Consider the following 21,912-nt stretch of genomic DNA (forward strand, 5'->3'; position numbering starts at 1 on the left):
GCCATTTGAAACAGTTGTGGATGGTGCAGAGGTCTGAAACAGAGTTCTTAGTACAGTTGGACAAACTCTAGCTTTTTGCCATGCAAGGATATCTATACAATAATGCTTTGGCTTTGTGAAGGTGTGTGGAGTGAACCATGTGCTAGCTTTACAGATCTCAGCTATGAGTATGTTCTCAAGAAAGGCCTTAGTGGCACCCTCCTTGCGGTGGAGTGCGGCTTGGGTGGGTAGGTAGTGTTCTTTTTGCTTTGAGGTAACAGATCTGGATGCAATGAACAATCCACCTGCCAAACCTGGACTTAGACATGAGGGGTCATTTAGAAGGCTGAGCAAAGGCAACAACATCTGCTGTGTTTTATGGAAAGGTTTTGCCCTTTCTATATATGATAGCATTCTTGACGTCAAGTGTGTAAAATGCTCTCCCACCTACCAAGTCAGACTGTGGGTGCTCTCAATTGTTCGGTTAAGGTGGACTGGGGAGACGACCTTAAGTAGGGGTGCGTCCTAAAAACCAACCTCTCATTATGACACTGAAAGAAAGATTCTTGTAATGCAAGAGCCTGTAGCATACTAATATGTCTAAGAGATGGTATGGCTACCAGATTGGTAGCCTTTCAAGAGAAAAACTGTGAGGGGAAGAATGCATTGGTTTGAAAGGGGTTTACATAATGTCTTGTACAGTAGGCAAGAGAGGGTTTATGTGTCTCGGGGTACAGTAGTGGACAAACTGTCTACGGGCTTCCTTGAGTATGTCAATGCACTTTTGAAGTAAGAGATGGTAAACACATTCAAAAACCTCAGAAACCAGATCACTAGGCAGAGCTGCTTAGGGTCTGGGTGTCTAACCCTGCCTTAATTTTGTGTTAGAATTACGGCCCATTGGGGAGCTTCCCATGTGGGGTGATGGACATCTCTAGAAAGATCGATAACCATTTTTGTCTGGTCCACTTGAGAGCCACCAGGAAAACGGTGAGAGATGTTTGGTGCAATTTCCTCACCAGGCACAGAAGAAGTGGGAGAGGACGAGGAGCATATGCAATGAGCCCTGAACAGTTCATCCACCGAGCGCTGTCTATGGACTGGGTGTGTTGAAACCTGGAGGAAAAGATTGGGCATTTTGTGTTTTCACTCACAGTGAAAAGGTCTATGTCTAAGGTGCCCCACTGACAAAAGTAAGGGAGTATGACTTGCCCGACTGATGAAAGTAAGGGATTAGGATATGCAGGTGGAGTTCGCACTCTTGGACTAGCTGCGGTGACCTGCTGAGCAGGTCTGCAAAGTTGTTGCCCACCACCGGAAGATACTTAGTCAGAAAGTGTACTCGGTGATGGACTGCCCAATGCAAAAATAATTTTGCTAGCGCTGACAACTGAGGTGGTGAGTGTGTACCTCCTTACCTGGCGGTCATATTGTTGGTATGCACAGGAAGCACTTTGCCCCGAATGTCCTGTGGAAAAGCTTTGAGGGCTAGGTGAATGGCTAAAAGCACTACAACACTGCGAGGAATGCGTCCTTAGTGAGGGTCATCTGGGTAACTGGGTCCGCAAAGGGCGTGCCCCTCAACAGATTGTTGCTGTTACGCCACTGCAAAAAGAAATGGATGCTGGCCCATGTCAACCCTAGATTTTGCCAGTGACCCTCCGCTCGTGACCATAGATCTGAAAGACACTCTTGGAGCGGGCACAAATAGAGCTGTGTGTGGGATTATAGTTGTGCATGAGGCCATCATACCCAGGAGGGGCATTACAGTTAACTGTTAAAGGATAGAGTGGCTGAAAAACAAGCAGAAGGTGCTCAAATGCTGCTATCCTTTGTGGGGTCAGATAAGCTTTGCCGATTCGGAATGACCCCAGGAAGATTTGGAACTGAAGTAGTTCAAAGTGGGTCTTGTTGACGTGACTGTAAACCTTTAGCTGTGTAGAAGAGATATTGTGGCTTGGGTGTGGGCTAGGCAGTTGTGTCTGCTTGCACTCTTGTTCTGCCAGCTGTATGGGTAGCAGAAGTCATGAGTTCCACCCGTTCTGAGAGGGAGGGTCTACACTTTGGTGAAAACCCTTGGGGCCATGGTGGCTTCAAAGGGTAACACTTTGAATTGATAATGCTGTTCAAGTAAGACGAAGAACTGGTAAAGCTGATGAATTCAGATGTGAAAATAAGAGTTCTTCAGATCTAGTGTGGCTATGAAGACGCCTTGCTGCAGCAGGAGGATAGTGTACTATGAAGTGGCCAGCAAGGGATTTTATTTATATGAGGTTTCAGCACTAGTTAGGACCTGTTGAAGGGCAATCAAAGTACCTAAATCTGAGTTTAATCAGCGGCTGTTCAATTAAATTAAAAAGTTTCTAACAATGAGAAACAAAGGATGTTACCACACTAACATCATGGGTACAGTAAATGAATAATAAAACATGAAACCAGGATAATTTGTTTGTCTGAAAAGTTATTATTTTGGATTCAAGACAAAGAGTAGTTCTGTACAAAAAATGAACAGTAACATAAGACAGGGTACATACAAAGATATACAATGGATATTTAAGGTATTGGTTACTTTTCCTATACTATATCCAAGAAAACAGTCCAGACTGCTAAGAAAAGGTGATAACTTGATTTCCACTATCAATCAGGAGAAAATCAAAAGTCGATATAAATCAAACTGTGCAGAATTGGACTAAGTAGGTCGACGTTTCGGTCTTATCTTGATCATTTACAAGACCATCATCAGGACGGAGTAGTACTATATACAATGGTTGACCCTTTTTTAGTTCCAAATCAAAATGTGCGAACTCAGTTTTGAGTATCACCCGGACTGCTCGTAATTGACGTCCCGTGCTCGTGACTGACAAATAACTGTGAACGCCTTGGAACAGTACCGCGAATTGAACAAATTACCAGAACCTGTTCACTGCAATACCGCTGTATGCACAAGTGCTTGATACTCAAAACTGAGTTCGCACACTGCCCGCTTCTAAAAGAAATTAGCGGATGCTGTCACTAAAGCCTAAAATTGTCGTGATTTGGAACTAAAAAAGGGTCAACCATTGTATATAGTACTACTCCGTCCTGATGATGGTCTTGTAAATGATCAAGATAAGACCGAAACGTCGACCTACTTAGTCCAATTCTGCACAGTTTGATTTATATCGACTTTTGATTTTCTCCTGATTGATAGTGGAAATCAAGTTATCGCCTTTTCTTAGCAGTCTGGACTGTTTTCTTGGATATAGTATAGGAAAAGTAACCAATACCTTAAATATCCATTGTATATCTTTGTATGTACCCTGTCTTATGTTACTGTTCATTTTTTGTACAGAACTACTCTTTGTCTTGAATCCAAAATAATAACTTTTCAGACAAACAAATTATCCTGGTTTCATGTTTTATTATTCATTTACTGTACCCATGATGTTAGTGTGGTAACATCCTTTGTTTCTCATTGTTAGAAACTTTTTAATTTAATTGAACAGCCGCTGATTAAACTCAGATTTAGGTACTTTGATTGCCCTTCAACAGGTCCTAACTAGTGCTGAAACCTCATATAAATAAAATCCCTTGCTGGCCACTTCATAGTATACTAAACTCTGCCCGAGCCCGCAAGGGTATATTGGGTTACTCACCTTTCTCAGCAGCAGGAGGATGACATCCTGTAGGGTGACCATGTGGAAATGTTCCAACAGGATGTACCTGTCAAGAGGTTAGAGATCGGTGATTGGCCTGAGAGAGACATCTTTGGGGATGAGAAGTACAGTGTACACACCTTTGTCCGGGTGTTAAAGGGGGGACTGGCTCTATGACCCCTTTGAAAAGAAGCCTTTGGACCTCCACTTGCAAAAGGGCCAAGTATTCTGGACTAGGATTTGTGTGTATGTGTGTAAGGTGGGATGATTGGTGGGGTTGAGATGAGCTCTAGGCAGTACCCATGCTCAAAGAAGGATAGAACTCATGGGTCTGTTATGATCTCTTCCCAGCTGTGAAAATTATCTATGAATTCGCCACCTGACAGGTGTAGTAAGATGGGGGATAGAAGAAAGTAAGTTCTCGGAGGTAGAGCTTATATTGCCAGGATGGCCTTGGCCCGACCTTTGGAGCTGTGAACTCTGAAGGAGCCCTGCGTGTAACCTTCACTGCCCTGTTGATGGTAACCTTGTTGCTGTAGTTGATAGGACTTAGTTGGTTTTGAAAAAGTTGCCTTGGACTCACCCCTTGTTTGTTGCCTTCGAAAGGAGCCACCATAGGGAAGAACTTGAAGGACACCAATGGCCTGAACGGTATTGGTATCCTTCTTTAATTTTTCCATCATCTTATTAAACTAAGGGCCAACAGCTGTTCCTCGTCGAAAGGCAGGGTGATGTTATTGGACCTCGTGCTTGAAGCCAGACATACAGCCAGGAGTGGCAATGGAGGATGACAGAGGTATTCACTCCCCTGGCAGGTGTTATCAGCCGAAACTAAGTTATATCTGATGGTGGCACTGGAAATATGTATCCTATACTCTACTATCCACTTCCCATTTTTGTGGCACTGATCAGGGAGAAGTTGGAGTAGGGCCCCCATCTCTTCCCACTCTGCCCTGTCATAGCACGACAGGAGGCCCACTGAATTGGCGATCCACTAGTGTTAGGCGGCACTGACCACTACCTTTTTGACAGTGGCATTGATACACTTACTATCCTTGTCAGGAGGACCCATCTTGCTGTTGACAGCCTTGGAGTTAACACTGTTTTTGGCACCGATATTGGTTTTGGCCTCAATGGAGGCTTCAACTTTAAAACTTCAGCGCAGGCACCTGGTCTCAGACTTGCTCGCTGAGGTTTTTGGCTTGATCCATTCTCGGTTCCGACCCCATGTTTCAGTGCCATCCAGAGCTCAAGGGTGCGGGCACACCCGAGAGCAACAGTGGTTTATGCACAGAGCTCTCTGGCTGATCCGAGAGGAGAAGTACTCTCCTTTGATGTGTCTTTGAAGAAGTTTGGGTGTTGACCGTACTCGGTGTGGTCTCCAAATGAGGTCTGGTATCAAAAGAGGTAGATAGATGTCCGTGGATGTCTCTTTCTCCTCTTGAACATCTTCTTCGTAGCTGGACCTAATGACATCAGGACTGGGTAGGTGGGCCAAAGATCAGATGACTCACCAAATACTTTTTCTGCGCCGAGCAGGTTGCCTTGCTGAAGATATCCGTAGTCTGATAATGAACCAGACATTTTGTTGCAGGCCAACTACCTGTCTCTCATCTCAAAGAGTCTTGTTGCTCCAGAAAGCGGAGCAAGAGATGCAGCCAATCTTGCCATGCTCTGGAGAGAGGCACAGGGTACAGACCACACAAAGGTAGGCAGAAGGGTCCTTTGAGTGGCAGTGATTGCATCTTTTGAAATATGTCCAATGCATTACTTTCTGTGCATCCTCGTTCTCTGGTGTTGTAAGAGGTTGCACTGCCTGAAAAGTTGGGGGGCACCCCAAGGGACAGGAGGTCCTGTTGTTCTACAACGATGTCCTTGGCATTTCAACCTGAGAAGGTGGGAGGTATGGTAGAAACGTGAAGAAGTCTTCTCTGTGACAGGAAGGAAAGACAACGAGGTACAGGACCAAAATGGTCAGGGTTGAATGCATTGAGACCAGGAGCAGAAAGGATACATGTCCAAACCCGAAGATGAATATTAACAATCTAACAATGAAGTTAGTGCCAATGCACGTTTACAAGCAGAGTAAGTGTCACCAAGACCTTTTAAGTCCAAAAACGTCTTCAAAGAAACACAACTTGCAAGAAATAATTCCCCTACAGAATACAGAACTTCATTAAAGCATTCCCATATACGAAACTGTGCCTTGAAAAATAAACCTATATACAAAATCTCTCCGGTGGAAAAATACAGAATAACAAATTCACTGTGTCAATTCAGGCATTCTTGATGTTAGATCACTCTGTTCCATTCCTATTTAGAACATGTATGAATAGGGACACTGTAAACACTTGGGAGAAAAGCCAGGCAGATTTTGAATAAGGACTAAGAGTGCCTGAATAGTTGCGAACTTCCTTTTCCTTTGCAGGCCTACTAGAAATCAAACTTATTTTTAAAATGGAAAGTTGGGTAAAGTTACCAACAAACATATCAACATCCAAAGGATCCTAGAAAAGAATAGCATTAAACAATAGCTTTTAACAATTCCCCAAAAATGCAGTAGAAACATTAACACAAAAGTTGTGATATTGTTGTATATAACTTCTTTATGCTCGAATAGTGAAGACATGCATCACAAACTTATGATGGACCCTGTTTTTTTGATATAGAGGACATTACTTACTGTGGAATGTGCGCAGATGAACAGAAAGGCCATTGGCTTGGCTAAACCCTTTACCGCATTCTCTACAGACATATGGTTTGTCACCAGTGTGAGTTCTTACATGTCGTGTCAGCTCAATCGACTGAGCAAAGACAGAATCGCAGTACTGGCAAGCATACATCTTCCCTGCAAAATTATATCCACACAGTTAAAAAAGCAGCATAAATGGACCTGTATTAAACAACATAACAAGTGAAATTATAAATGTCTAATTCACATCAGGATTTCATTGGACAGAAATTCTAAAATCAGCACCATTTAAATTGATAGATGGCATATGCACGCCTAAACTGATGGAAACATGTGGAATGAAAATGCTGTTTTTTCATTCACTAATCTGTGGTTTAATGATATGATACTATGGATTTTAGTGTACTTTACCTTCCCCATTGTCTTTTTTTATATACAAAGACAGCATGCATCAAAAGAGTGACTGAAAAAGGCATTGTGATCATTTTCCTTCTGTGACCATAACCATGCCTTTACACACACTGATTGATGACACATTCTTGTGCAGACCTCTTATTCCCTCACTTTGCGAAAAGCAGTCTCAGTTGGCAAATTCTAACAGATGCAAAATAATGTTTTTTTCCGGTCATTTACTACTTTGCAACGGTTATCGGATTTATGAGTTACTGTGTTAATATCCCAGCTGTGTCTTTATAGTGTTTCGTTTAGCACAACTATGCAACTTTTACCAACAGTCTTTCTATAAATGCTATGCATTTGCTAAAATTCTTTCAAAGGATATTGACATCTAATTTTGTTCCTGGAATTTGAAATCCCATAGGCATTGGATTTGAGAAAATTAAGGCATATTTGTCAATTTAATGCTCCACTAGAAAGACAGTTACTTTAATGGGAATAATTGCACTTCAAACTATCCCCTCTCAACAATATAACCACAGCTCACCTTCAAGTACTTGGATGCAACTGTGCTTCTCAAGATAGATATTAAACCCTAGTTGAGCAAAGTTCATACCGAATGTATGCCCCACATGCAATATTCTTCACATGGGCACCCTCAAACCCACCTCTGTCTCCTTTACGCGAGATAGTGGTCAGATAAACCTGGTCAACGATTAGAACGGGGGGAAAACTACATGCTGATGACAAAATTATTTCAATAAATGAGAGCATTTGAGACCTCATGACCTTTTCTTCCCATTACACTAGGAGTGATCTCACCTCCATCCCAAAAAAGCAGTAGGTACTGCCAGTGCCAGTTGGTTTTGCCCTCGTTTACTCACCCATTCCTGGGGGTGACCGGGCATTTCTGCAGCAGGATAGGACATAGTAAGGTGTTAAAATGTAGAGTTGGCCATGTTTTCTTTTACTCCCAGATTCAGAGTACACAAGAAATTTGACTGAAGGAAGGTCCATGGAATGTTAGGTCATGGAGCACACAAGTGGAAGGTAACACAAGCCTGCTTCTTTTTTAACATATTTCTAGTGGAAGGCACGAACCGCTGGGATCCTAGTAGAATATTACAGGCCAGGTTTTGGAATGAGTGCAGTTTTCTCTAACTGGTCAAAATGACACATGCCACGAATATTCAAGGCAAGAAATTGTGGTTTTGGGATGCTGAGCACAAAGCTGTGTGTATATGAATCACAGATTCTGGACAAAATCAAATGCTTAGTGAACTTGGGACATTCACAGATCCTTAACCGTAAAACAAATTTACACCTTCAACCAATAGGGGAAAAAAGGTCAAGGAAATATGTTCTGGAATTCGAGGAGTCACCTTGTGAATCCTCTGTGGCGTATAAATAGCAACCCTAAGAAACCAGAAATACAATACAATACAGAACATGGAGTTATATGTTCACAGAATTACTCCAAAGAGTACATGTAAAATTTGGGATCAAACATTTTTGATGATATTTGGTAAACATAACTATTTAACTTCTACCTGGTGAATTATTACTCTTGCAAGGATGCTCACAAGTTCCATAATTGCCTGTGTGTATGTTCCCATTACTTCTAAGACACAGGGGACTTGGGGCATCTTGTTTCAACACTGTCCCATATTTATTTTACATTCAACAAATGCCTCTATGCTGATAATTGTTCATGTATTTGAAAGTACATCTATCATATCTCATATCTTTCTTTTTTATATTCTTTAGGTGTTAATATTTGCTTAATAAATATGTTTGATAAACACCAGAAATACATTCTATTTGACTTTTTCAGTAATCAAGGTAATAAGACAAAATGATAGTTCCTTCAATATTGACATTATTAATAAATAACATGATGTTGCCTAAACAAAACATCCAATATTTTCCAATTTGACTCTTGTAATACCATGTATTTGCAAACACAAGAATGATTTGTTTTATGAATGCTATAATAATGGGTGGAGTATAGCAATATTTTAAGACATAAGAGAAATGTATATTCAGACGAACTTAGTTACAGTTTGCAGCAATTACACAATGTTTTTCTATTTGTCAGAGGAACTTAAAAGTAATTACAATGGTATATATATTTAATGGGATCAAATAAATAGAGGGTGAATAGGATCTTTGTTATAAAACTATAAAACACATTGGTAAGGAACAGGGCAATGAAAAGGTTAGTCAACACATAACTGTAATAGGCATAGTCTTTAGAGAGACACCACAGATTGCCATTTCTGGAACTAATTGAAAAGCAAACACATTTATACTTTGTTTCTCAAGAGACTGAATTACTAAGGATGGAGAAGTGTGGCTCAATGATTAGAGCGGCAGACCCTGATGCAGAGGTCTAGCCCGGGACCAGTGTTCAATTCCCCGCCTCGGCTGGTCTTGGGCTCAAAATTCCACGGACCTGATAATTCTCGCCTCGGTGCCTATTCCAATCATGGAGTCCCACTCTGCAACTCTGGGCAATAGCTTGCTTAATCTCTACAACGGCCCCCACAACGCTAAGGATGCCTGGCCTCCACCTTGGGGGTGCCCAGGAGTGGACGCCTCACAGGGAAAGCCAGGATGGGTTCCACAGCGGTATTCGTACAAGCGCCTTGAGACCCTTGCGGGTGAGTAGTGCGCTATACAAGTATCAATTTACATTTACTAAGGCCAAGTCACAATTAACTCAGTTTTTTGGGGGTACAAAATGCTTTCCAGTTCGACTTTCATCCTGTGCTGCAACTGATGTACTAACCAGTCACAGAACGATATGGTCATTTACAGCACGTCTCTGGAACTTCTGTCTCATTATTATTTAAAGGCACAAGCCTGTCTGTGACTATATACGAATGGCAATGAATGCAAGAGGGAGGTTCTCAGCGGAGAGCAAACTTATTTCCTTTCATTTGCATTTCCATGAAAGACAACAATTTTTTATGCAACTGTCAAAGGAAATGTTGTCAGTCAGTGAATATAGTGGAAGGAGCTCGTACCAGTCTTCTGGACAGATGTCTCCTCCCCTCAATGTCACCAACCTCCACTCCCATAAGAGAAACTGACACTCTTGGGCAGGTTCCACTTTGAGAATCTGCCCCCACTCTGCTTCAGATCTTGGCGACTGAAGAATCATTTGGAACTACAACTGTAGCCACAATTTAATGACACATTCAATACCAACTCTCAAACTGAAACTTAAATGCCCAGTACACCCTTCCCTTTCCTTTCCTTTGCACGAGGGTGCGGGTCAGAAAGATTATGTTACTTACCCTGCAAGCTCTGTTTTTGGCACGTAGAAGCTGTATATACATATGCTCTACATACTCCTGCTATTTAGTCTTGGGTCTGGATGTTTGCAAGTTGTTTTTCTTCGAATGAGTCTTTTCCAGTCATGAGGCAAGGTTACTCCTCCTTTTGATGATAGTGAGCATGGGCATTGAATCCATTGTTAGATTGTTTTTCCGCAAGAGGGTGAGAATTAAGTACGGTAGTGTAGCACAGAGATGTTCATGCATTTATAATGTAAATAACAAGAACTGCAACAACCATAGGTGTACAGGGAGGAGGGAGGGCATATGTGAATTTACAGCTCTACATGCCAAGAATAGATGCTTACAGGGTAAGTAACATAATTCGTTAGAGGCATGTGTTCTGTAGATATACATGCTTTGCATAGACTGTATAGCAGTACCCTCCAAAAGCGGAAGCTAACCAGTGGGCATTGCAGTTGTTTGAAAAAGTGCTATTAGCACTGCTTGCTCTACATCGGCTTGTTGATGTGCTAATACATCCACACAATAATGTTTTGTAATTGTTTTTGGTGTAGACCATGTAGCTGCTTTACAAGTATTAGCTATACGAATATTACCTAAAAAGGCAACAGATGCGTTCATTTAAAGAGTAGAATGTGTTCTAGGAGGAATAGATAAAGGTATTTTGGCTTTAACATAGCATGTTTGGATACGTTTAACCATCCATCTAGAAACACCAGATAGGTTTACCTTTCTGAGAGAGGGCAAAGGCAACAAACAGTTGTTTTGCGAAAATCTTTTATTCTATCAATATAATACAATAATGCTCTTTTGACATCTAATGTATGTAGCGCTCTTTCTGCTACTGAATCAGGTTGAGGGAAGAAAACAGGTAACTCAACTGATTGGTTAATATGAAAAGCTGAGACTACTTTTAGAATCTTTGGATTAGTTCGAAGAACCAACCTGTCTTTATGTAGTTGGAAGAATGGTTCTTCTAAAGTTAGGGCCTGAAGTTCACTGACATGTCTTAGTGAAGTGATAGGAATCAAGAAAGCAACTTTCCAAGAAAGGAATTGCATTGGAAAATTGTGCAATGGCTCAAACGTTGGACCCATAAGTCTTGTTACAACAATATTGAGGTTCCATGCAGGTGGCATTTTTGGTGGTATTTACTCTTTTAATGCCTTCCATAAAGGCTTTAATCATTGGTACTTTGAATAGAGATAAGTCTGTTTTGAAGATATGCAGCGACTGCTGCAAGGTGTAGACGTATGGATGTGCAGGCAAGTCCTGCTCATTGTAGATGCAATAAATGAGATATGATTTGTGGTACAGAAGCATCTAATGGATCACTGGTTTGGTTATTACATATATAACAAACTGTATCCATCTAGTAGTAGGCTTCCTTGCTTATTTAATAATTGTCATGCATTCTGGTAGTAAATGTGGGTATCCAAACTCTATACCTCCAAGAGCGAATCTGCTAGGTTGAGCTCCCTACGATTTGGATGTCTGACTTCTCCATGGTTCTGAGTAAGAAGGTCTGAGGTGAGGTGAACCTTCTGATGTGGAACTACTGAGAGTTCTAGAAGTGTGGTGAACCATGGTTGATAAGCCCACAGAGTAAGGATGAGGGATGTTTGCCTGAGCCTCCGAACCAGAAATGGAAGAAGAGGAAGAGGCGGAAAAAAGCATAAGCAAATATTTCTGACCAATTCATCCACAGGGCATGGCTTTAGGATAGAGGGTGTGGGAACCTGGAGGCGAAGTTTTGGCATTTTGAGTTCTCTTCAGTTGTGAAGAAATCTATCTGTGAAAAGCCCCATTTGCGAAAGTATGGGAGGAGAACTTGGGGGGTGGAATTCCCCTTCGTGGAGTTGTTGGTGTATCCTGCTGAGAATGTTGGCAAATTGGTTCTCCATCCGTGGAAGGTGTTCTGCTAGCAATTGGATTTTCTGATATATTGCCCACTGCCAAATGGTCCTAGAGGCGTAAAAACTGTAGAGGGCGTGTCCCTCCCCTGTTTTTGTACATAGTACATACCTGTCATACTGTCCGTCCGGACTAAGATAACTTTCCGTATCAGGTGTGGTTGAAATGCTTTGAGCCCTAGGTGAACAGCTAGAAGCTCTAGGTAGCTGATGTGGAGACTTTTGTATTTGGTGTCCCAGAGACCCTGAACTGTTAGATGTTGTAGATGGGCAACCCATCCTGTAGGGGATGCGTCCACTTATGACTTGATGAACAGGGACGATGAAGGGCCATCCTTTTGACAAGTTTTGGGTCTTCCACCACTGCAGAGAGTGATGGGTGAGGCTGTCTACCAACACTAGGGGCCCGATGTAGGTAATTAGCATTTACCGATTGGTAAATACCGAATTTTACTGATTCGGTATTTACAAATCGGTAAATGCTATGTAGGTATATTTACCGAATAAATTAACGATTCTGCAATATTCGGTAAATACCGATTCGGTAAAATTACCGAATTGACAAGGGGGACGGGGGTGTCACTTTGACACCCTGTTGCACCTCTGATTCAGGCTTGTATGCCATGTGACACACATACATGCCCTTAGGGCATGTTTGTGTGCCACAGAGCACAGGCGTACATGCACAGATGTGCATGTACACAGGAATTCGTTATTTACCATCAAATAGTATTTGATGGTAAATAACGAATTCTAAAGGGCCTGTGGCACTGTTTTCAGTGCCGCCTACAGGTAGATTTACCGATTCGGTATTTTACCGAATCGGTAATTTTACCAAATCGGTACATTTCAGGCCCCCTACATGTCACAAACGAAATACCGCTCGGTAACGGCCGAAATCGGCCGTTACCGACTGGTATTTGGTGAGATACATCTGGCCCTAGATCTTTTAGATGACCCTGTGATTGATTCAATTGGCGTGCTAAACATTCCTGTAGAAGATGCATGTTTAATCTTGCATGAAGTACTATAGCAATGCATGATGCCATCATCCCTAAAAGTTGAATGAAAGTTCTTACTTTTACATATTGATTGCTTTGGAATTGTAGTATCAGTGTTTGAAAATTGTTAAATCTGGCTGCCTTGAGATAGGCAAAACCTGTTTGAGTGTTTAGGATAGCTCCCAGATAGGGCTTTAGTTGTGGAAGTTGAAGGCGAGATTTTTGCACATTGATTGTGAATCCCAATTGATGATTAAGATTTATTGTAGTTTGAGTGTGTTGTAAACACTGGAGATGCGTGTTGGCTTTGATGAGCCAATCGTCTAGATATGGGAAGACATGTATTTGTTGTCTTGGATGAGCTGCTGCTAGTACTGCTAGACATTTGTTGAATACTCTGGGTGGGGTAGTTACTTTAAATTGACAGCTTTTTCCTGCTACCACAAATCTGAGTTATATGTGATGTGCTGGGTGAATAGAGATGTGAAAGTATACGTCCTTTAGGTCTAGTACTGATATTAAGTTGTTTGGTTGTATGAGGGGAAGCACTTGTTGAAGTGCGACCATATGGATGTGTTCTGGCAGTATGTATGAGTTTAGAGGTCTGAGACCTAATATTGGTATTAGAGAACCTTCCTTTTTTGGGATTAGGAACTAAAGTAAGTAAACCCCTGACCCTTGCTGTTATATTGTGACTGGCTCTAAAGCTCCTTTTGTTAAAAGGACTTGTGTCTCTTATTTGAGCAGTTGTTAGTGCTCTAGAGAAAGTTTGTGAATGTGAGGTGGAATGCTGGGAGGATTGCTGGTGAGCTGAAGGCAATAACCATGTTGGATAATTTCCAACACCCATTTGTCTGATGTTATTTTTATTTATTTATAGCGCTGGCTAGACCCGGAGGTATCAGAGAGCTTTACATAATGTTCCACCAAATTAGAAATTTACATAAGTTACAAGTTACATCAGTTACTAGAAAAACATTTCACAAACGTAAAAGATGAGACACCTGGAGCTTAGGAGGGAAAGGATGTAGGGTAAAGGGGTAGGAGGGAAATAGAATGAAGAGACGAAAGGAGAGTCTGCCCAAAGTCTGGCTGGGTAGGTGATGGCCGAGGGGGAAGTCCACAGCCTATCTCCTCTATAGCTATCAGTTAGCTCCACCTGTCATCGGTCAAATAGCTAGGTCAAATAGCTAGCTATTGACTGCCAAATGTGAAGCAATGGATGAAGTCTTCCCCCGTAAGATGATAGGGGGAATTGTTATGAAGTCACTGTTTGTTGGGAGATAGAGAGGAACGTGTTGGGTTATCTCTATCTCGCCTTTAAAACAGTTCCCTCTGTAAACGCCTTTATAAAATCCTCTAGAGGGGAGGATTGATTTTGTGTTTTATATGAAGATGTGTTGGCAACTTTAGAGGTACTTTCGAGTCTCCCTTATAAAATGAACAGCAAAAGGAGGTTCTTTTAGAGGGTGACTGTAGAGCCTGCATAGATTTTGCTACTTTTCTATTTACTTTCCTTTTTTCAAGTGATTCATTTACCTGTAGACCAAAGAGATGTTCCTTGTCCAACAGGGCATTTAGTATTGTTTGTTGTACTTTTGGTTTAAAACCAGAGATTCGTAACCATAAGGGTCTTCTGAGGAGAGTACTAGTGTTGATTCCTTTGGCTGTAATATCTGCAGCATCTAACGGACACCTAATAGAGGAATTGGAAATTAGTTTTCCCTCCTGTATTAGTTCCAGCCCTCTTTTGCTGTGATGCTGTGGGAGATATTGGAGTAAGTACTGCATTTTGTCCCAGTGAGCCCTATCACATCTAGCCAACAGACTCTGCAAATGGCTATACGCCAGTGGTTGGCTGATTCTGCAGCCACTCTTTGCCCCGAGGCATCTATTAGCCGGGACTATCCGTTCCAATGTAGTGCATCCCCTGTAGTTTGTAAATTTGCTCTTTTACGAGTATTGGCTACAACGAAGGTATCTAAATGAAGCTGGCACTTAATAAAAATTGGGTCAGATGGTAGGGATTTCTAATTTCTAGCCACCCTAGGTGTTATTATACATGCCCTCACTGGATCTTTGAAAATGTCCTCAGCATGCCTCATCATACCTTTTAAAATAGGTAATAATTGTGTTGTCCTATGTGTGGTCCCTAATGATTCAAATAAAAAAAAAAATCTTCTTCCAAAAATTCCTTGTGTAAAGTCACTCCATGGTATGTAGCTGACCTAGCAATTAACTCCTGGTATGAGGTGTTGTGTCATAGGGAGGGTAGGTTTAACAGGGTATAGATCTGGGTCTATATCTGTAGGGGAGGGTCTGTATTGTAATCATCCCATAGATTTGGTGGTGACTGTCCATAAGTGTCATCCCCATCCCTTGCATCAGTATCTGTACGTGGAGATCCCTGTGGTGTGATGTCTAGAGGGTCTGAGGGTGGTACATAGGTATAGGTGAAGAGGGTGGTGGGGTATGAAAAATAGGGTGAAGAGGGCTAGTAGTCATGTGCTTTTTACAAGGGATTTCATATCCAGGGTCTATTTTTCTTTTGGAGGATGGTATCACTGGTTTTGCTGTAATATGTCCAGTATATGGATTATAAACAGTTTTTTTTCTGTTTTGGATCCAGCTTCTGTTGCATGGTTGTTGCTGCATTTCTTTCGTTCGAGCCCAGTGGATTTGCGGTCTTCTTCCTTGTGCTCCAGAGACAGGCACAAGTTAAAGACTTTGCGAAGCTCAGTGCGCGGATATCTGGAATGGCACCGAGTGCAGAATTGGAAAGAAGTCCGTTCCATCAGCAGATCTACTCAATGTTGATCTCTCGAGTGGGAGAGAAAGAAATGGGCTAGGCATGAAGGCTACGGTTGAAGATTTATCGATCCAAATGTGATAGTTTTCAGATCTTCGACACGAAAGTGGGAAAACTTGTTCGAAACAATATGGACAAGGGCGCAGGGGGTTGAGAGCTACAGGGATTACGACGAACGGTCTAGAACTGGAGCACAGCAAACCATGTCAGAACCTGATGGCAAAAAGAAAACACTAACAATGGAGTTGATGCCAATGTGCACTAACACCGAAAGGAGGAGTAGTTAGGCTTTTCCTTTTTTATTACTTCTCTTTTAACAAAACAGTAGCTGTCTCTCCTATACTGGAACAACAGATTTCTACGAGGGCTTACCTTCAGAATGTTTCTTTTTAGTGTGGTAGGCGAGGGCTGCAGCCTGAGTAAAGGTCATCTGGCAGTGCTTACACATGTATGGGCGCTCTCCTGTGTGCAGACGTTGATGATTTTTAAGCGTGGAGTTGGCAGCAAACTTGGCTCCACAGTCACTACAAGAGAAGGGCTTCTCGTCAAAGTGTTCTGTCCGTTTATGGTACTGCATCCCTAGGGGAACAGGTTATGCAAGCTTGAGGAAAGAGGAGTAGTGAATCATCAAATTAAGAAAAAAAGACTAAATACCTTAACCTGGATCCAAATGATACTTTCTTCCAAAACAATTTATACAAAAGAATGCCAGCCACAAGCAAACACTACACCTTACAACCTGCTTAGCACAAAGTTTTGCTATTAACCTGTTCACAGGAGAAGGATTACTTTGAAACAAAACATATTTTTGGGTGATTCTGTACACTAATTCTCAAGTTAATTAATGTTCTAACAGCCAGTATTTACCAGCTGTAACACTACAGAACATATCCCCAATGACATAAATGCTATATAATGCACTGACCTTCCCCCTAAATCCATACTTTTAATAATGGTGTCAAGAGGAAAATGTAATCAGACGTATTTGCAAGAAAAATTATGCTTAGCCGTTCAGGTATATTATAATGAAGATAAAGAATCCATGAACATACTGCCTACAGTGGGGTAACACATCAAAGAAAACATGAGCAGCAAGTTTCATATGCCGGTGACTAGTAATCATAAGGTGGAAGAAAATCCAATAAAAGACTGTCAAACTTTTCCAGAATAATATTTTGTGGTTGGCTCTTCACATCAGTGACCTGCATTTTTTCATGAGACAAGGATATATTAAATGGAGAGGCTTGATGGAGTACATACCAAATAAGAACAAAATAACTAGAGTCTCTCCAAGGCACCCTTTAATATACAGAAATGAATCTGGTATTTACCACCCTTAGCTCTTCTCAGCAGAAGGAACCCTGATCTTGCATGGTCCAGGAGCATGTTCCCTACATTCAATACTGAATGTAGGGAGCATGCCCCAGAAGGTCTGATGAACAAAAGCCTGACATATCCTGATGTAGCCGTGCAGTATGATAATAATAATACCAATAGCACTAATAATCATCATAGTTGGTCATCAATGGAGCCTTGCATCTTCATTTGACAAATCAAATTCACCTTTTCTGTGTAACATATGCTATGGTGGTCTCACTAAAAAAGGCCCTTAGTGAAAATGGCAAAAACAAGACTTAGGCCCGGATTGTGAGCGAAGGCCTTATTTATCACCCGTTATAAATAACAATACCACTCAGTACATTATTTATTGGGTGTGATAAATAACACCAATTATGAGTTTAAGGGAAATTACATGCAGTTTTTGGTGTTTAACACACCAAAATCCACATGATTTGGTAAATACTGTAAGTTGTCCCTGTTAATTATCAGATACATTAAATACCATCACACTCGTAATTGTGACCCATGGGTAAAGAGGAGTATACGCATGGGTCGTAAAATTAGGAGGAACTCGTAATCAGGTCCTAAGTAATTATCTTACCCATAGGATGATGACACTATCTCCTGAATTAAGGTTAAAATGTCAATGCTTAAGTAGCAGTGCTTTGAAATTGGAAAGTTTCTAGTAGAAGCCGGATCCTATCAGGCTCTCTCAGTTTTATAGCATATCGCATTTATGTGTGAGAGAAGTAAGATATGTCATGAGCGGAATGGATTTTTAGAGGGACAGTCACAATAAACCATATTCAGAAATGTTATTTTGTGAGGATGAAAAATTAATACAGCATGCATATTTTGAACTCTGATTATATTTGAGATTGAAAATAATGTTAAAACTGTTATTCCATCACAAGTATGTTTGCTTAAATTACGCAAGATTGAGAGAAAGATCTTTACCCCCACATAATACAAACACTCAGATTTGGTGCATAATTTCTATTTATCCTCAAACAAGGAGTATATTGATTCAAACATAAAATCCGCACACAATAGGAAACAACTGAGATAGAGATGTCTCTATATACCATTGCTTTAATTCGAGGGAACATGGAATCCGAGACTCAAAGGCAAGAGTGGATGTTGCTTGTGTGGCTAAAAAGCTGAACCTCTGGATCAGATTGTTTGTCTTTGCCTGAAATTTGTTAACTTTAAGAATAATTTACCTACATTTAAGAAGACGACTGTTCTTGTCCATATTGAGTTTCAGAAAAAAGCAAATTTGCTGTATTTATTACTACTGCTTAGGACTCTAAAATGCTAATTATGTTTAAACAAGTTTTGGGGAAAAGTGTTAACAACCTGTTATATTGTAGTGTATTTATTGTAACCAATGTGATCAATACAATAAAATTATTACCTACCTACGATGATGCGCAAACAAAAATGCCTTTAAATAATATCATGTGAATAGTTTATAGTTACATCATCATTCTAGGTTATACCTAACAATTTAAAGAACTGAAATAGAGATTTAGAGTCTACAATTACTGGTGTCAAATGAAGGCCAACTTTCAAAGCTAACATTGACATGGGGATGGTCCTTTTTCTTCAGACGATGTAGACAATACATTGGTGTTCACAGAAAAAGCACTGGCTTGTCTTTAAGTGGGTACTGTTGATGCCATAAAAACTGATGTAGGCTCATTTTAGCATATTTTATGTGGTTCACTAGAATGCATGGGTTTAGGAGTAGATTATTGAATCAAAAATGGTGTTCTTTGAGAGCAAACATTTTTGGGCAGCACTGATACTATTTAATATGTCGATAAAACAAATGTTCGTTATGCAAATAATATATTTTATGGAGCAAGACAATGTCTGTGTGAAAGAAGATAGTGCAAGAATCAAAGCTGAATGTAGGATAAAGTTGAATGTAAAACCTGGTTAGGCTAGATGAGAAAATTAACAACTCTATAGGGTATCTTTCAAAGAGTTGTCCAGAGAGAGTGACTAAAACATTGTATGCTTTTCGGGTAATTTAGGATTGGTGTCTCTTGCTGAAAGAGGGCTTTTTCTGTCTCAATGTGCAACTTAAACTTAACTTATGTGCTCTTCAATAATACTACAAGCATTTTCTGGCATTAGGCTATTTTTCCAAATTTTAATGTTTCCGTTTTAGCTTGGTTTATTTTATGGTTTCTCACATTCTTTCTTACTGATGGCAGCTACATACACAACAAACAGCAAAATTCAAATCCAGAAAACTAAGGAAGACAGAACTATAAACATGGTACAACGATCCAACTAATCCACTATCACAATTTGGTACAAGTCTAATTCACCAACCCAAGCCTGACTTCATTCATCACTGCTAGCCAGATAAGTGTTCCTGGCTTTCCATTTCCTAAAGTCAAGAAAGCTTTGCCGAATAATTTGATATATACACTGGTGAAGTTGCTCATTTTTATTTCCACCTTGTTGAAAACCTTTTGAAGTTGTAACTGCTCTGGCGCTTCAGTCTGAGAAGGAATTTATGGAAGCGGATTATGTGGAGCCTCATATGGCCTTATCCAGAGTCAAGCTCTCAGATGAAGAAGTTCCCCTTACAGTACCCATTCCTGGACCGTGCCCTCAATTCTTGGATTTTCCATGGTGGGAAACTGAGTGTCTATAAAGAACCTTTACACCTCACCTCCGCACCACCTGGCCTTCTAAGTTTGAGCCGTATGAAAAGTCAATTTGGTCTTCTTCTGTAATGCATTTATCGCCTTACTCTCCAACTCCACCATTCTGTCGCAACATGGACCAATACAATGGTCTACTTGCAATAGCTTCTGAACTCTGAAACAGCTCCAATAAGACATTCAGTGTACAAAATAGCCTCCAAAATAAATAACACAATTGTAGCCCTCTCTTTTGAGTCATATTTCTCACATCTAATCCATATATGCTTTGTCTAATGTGACCTACCTGAGACCTTCACTTTATTATTACAGTCTTGCAATTGCAGAATTTTGAGTTTCTATTAACAGCTAATGCTCAATTGATACTTATGCATTGGATATAAGAGATAAAAGGTAGCAACAATTGTTGGAAAAAGTGATCAGAGGGTTGAATTCTCTGATATTAAAGGATCATCAAAAGAGATGATGAGAGGTGGTCAGATTACTGGACCGATTTCCCAATGTAAATCCATTAGATCCTCACCCTATACCTACAAAAATTAGAATTGCTACCTGTGGATAGAGGAAGAAAATTCAAGGCACATTGCGTCTCCCACCCAAGTTTATTGAATGCCAGGCTGAACGACATCTAAGCAAACGTTCAACACTATTCAACAAAGAGATCTCAGAGATCAAGCAAGAGTGCTTAAGTTGGCCTATTTAAGATAAAGAAAAATAAATGTGGAATCTGTAAGGTAGGCTACCTGGGTAGACCAAATATCTAACGCCCTTAAAACTCAACAGAGACAAATTTCAAAATGTTCAGAAAGAATCTTAAGATGAAGATATTTAGAAAATGCTATGTCATCATAATATTTTAGTAGCCATTTTCCCTTCAGTACCCTTACACGTTCATTTGCTTTACACCTCACAGAGCCCCTCCCATTCCCTTTATTCTTTCCTCGTACTTCCTCTCCAAACCAGCCTTGCTGGCTCACATCTTACATATTTCAATCTTTGAAGCTGCTTCTCCTGCATCTAGGGCTCTAAAAGTATTTAATTAAATAGAATAGTTACCAAGAGAAGGTTACATCTAGAACGCTTCTCGCAAAAATGGCATACATTTTCTTGATTGCAAACTATCTGGGCTACCAATGTAAAGGAATGTCTTTTACATGATGTTTCACTACTCCCTTGCCTAAAACAGAAGACAAACAACTTTGTAGTATTGCACAAAAAATTAGACAAACACCACTGCAAAGCACTTGTCAGAGCATGCTAACACTTCAGACCAGAACAGAATGCACCTACTCCATATACAAAGTTTACACACTGTTCAGTGAATTCTACTAGCTTTAGAAGTACCTGACGGATGTGCAAACTCCTTTCCACATATGTCACAGGTAACCATTAAACGCTTCTTTCTTCCTCTGGCTGTCCTATCTGTAGTGGGATAACAGTGAGCTTCCTGTCTATGCTTCTCAAGTTCCTTCTTAGAAGCTTTCACTTCGTTGCACTCTTGGCACTGTACTGGCTTTTCAAGGGCCATTCTGCAACGCTTCACATGCACTTCCAGGCGACAACGGAAATGGAAGATCTTGTTGCAGTACTTGCAGATGTAGGTCTTCTTGGAGGAAGATATTGCTACCCTCCTTGCTTCTTTCTTGACAGAAACACACCTGTCCTTGATGCACACCGTTCCAACATTTTCCAATTCTGAGGACTTTAGGTTAGGTGCTTCTCCTTTGTCCAATGCCTCAAGCTGGTAGTCACTGTTAACCTTCCACTTTCTTATGTTTTTTTTATCTCCATATCTTCCAGTTAACAATCCTAAAGAAAAAAAACACATTAACGGTCTAATGGTAATTTTCTGTACATTCAAACATGCTCTGTTATGTCTCAGACCACATCAGTGAAAGTGACCTACAGCCCAATTCTGGCTACCATGTTGCCTCCTAAAAAACATTGTCTCCACATAATCGCCTATGTTATAAAAGAGACACCCTACCTTGATTCATAAAGTTTCTGTTTAAAACAACAATATAATTGAGTGATCTAGGCATGGCTCAGTGATGCAAGCGTGTTTTCAGTGAACTACCATGGACTTTTCCCTCCTATCGTTTTGACCATATGCACAGAGCCCACAGTAAAAAAGGCCTTTGACTGACAAATGTGAAT

At 40.7% G+C, this 21,912-nt stretch overlaps 1 protein-coding gene across 2 annotated transcripts in view; it reads right to left on the minus strand.

The window, feature by feature from the left end:
- ZBTB40 (zinc finger and BTB domain containing 40) overlaps positions 1-21,912 on the minus strand; it is a 324,401-nt gene that overhangs the window by 147,824 nt on the left and 154,665 nt on the right. For both annotated transcript variants that reach the window (XM_086921924.1, XM_086921925.1), the window contains 3 exons: positions 21,100-21,564; positions 16,103-16,309; positions 6,298-6,462 (listed from right to left, as the gene is read on the minus strand). In XM_086921924.1, coding sequence (XP_086778050.1) covers positions 6,298-6,462; positions 16,103-16,309; positions 21,100-21,564 — 837 coding nt within the window. The remainder of the gene's footprint in view (positions 1-6,297; positions 6,463-16,102; positions 16,310-21,099; positions 21,565-21,912) is intronic.

Source organism: Lissotriton vulgaris, chromosome 5 (assembly GCF_964263255.1).
Source record: "Lissotriton vulgaris chromosome 5, aLisVul1.2, whole genome shotgun sequence".
NCBI lineage: Eukaryota > Metazoa > Chordata > Amphibia > Caudata > Salamandridae > Lissotriton > Lissotriton vulgaris.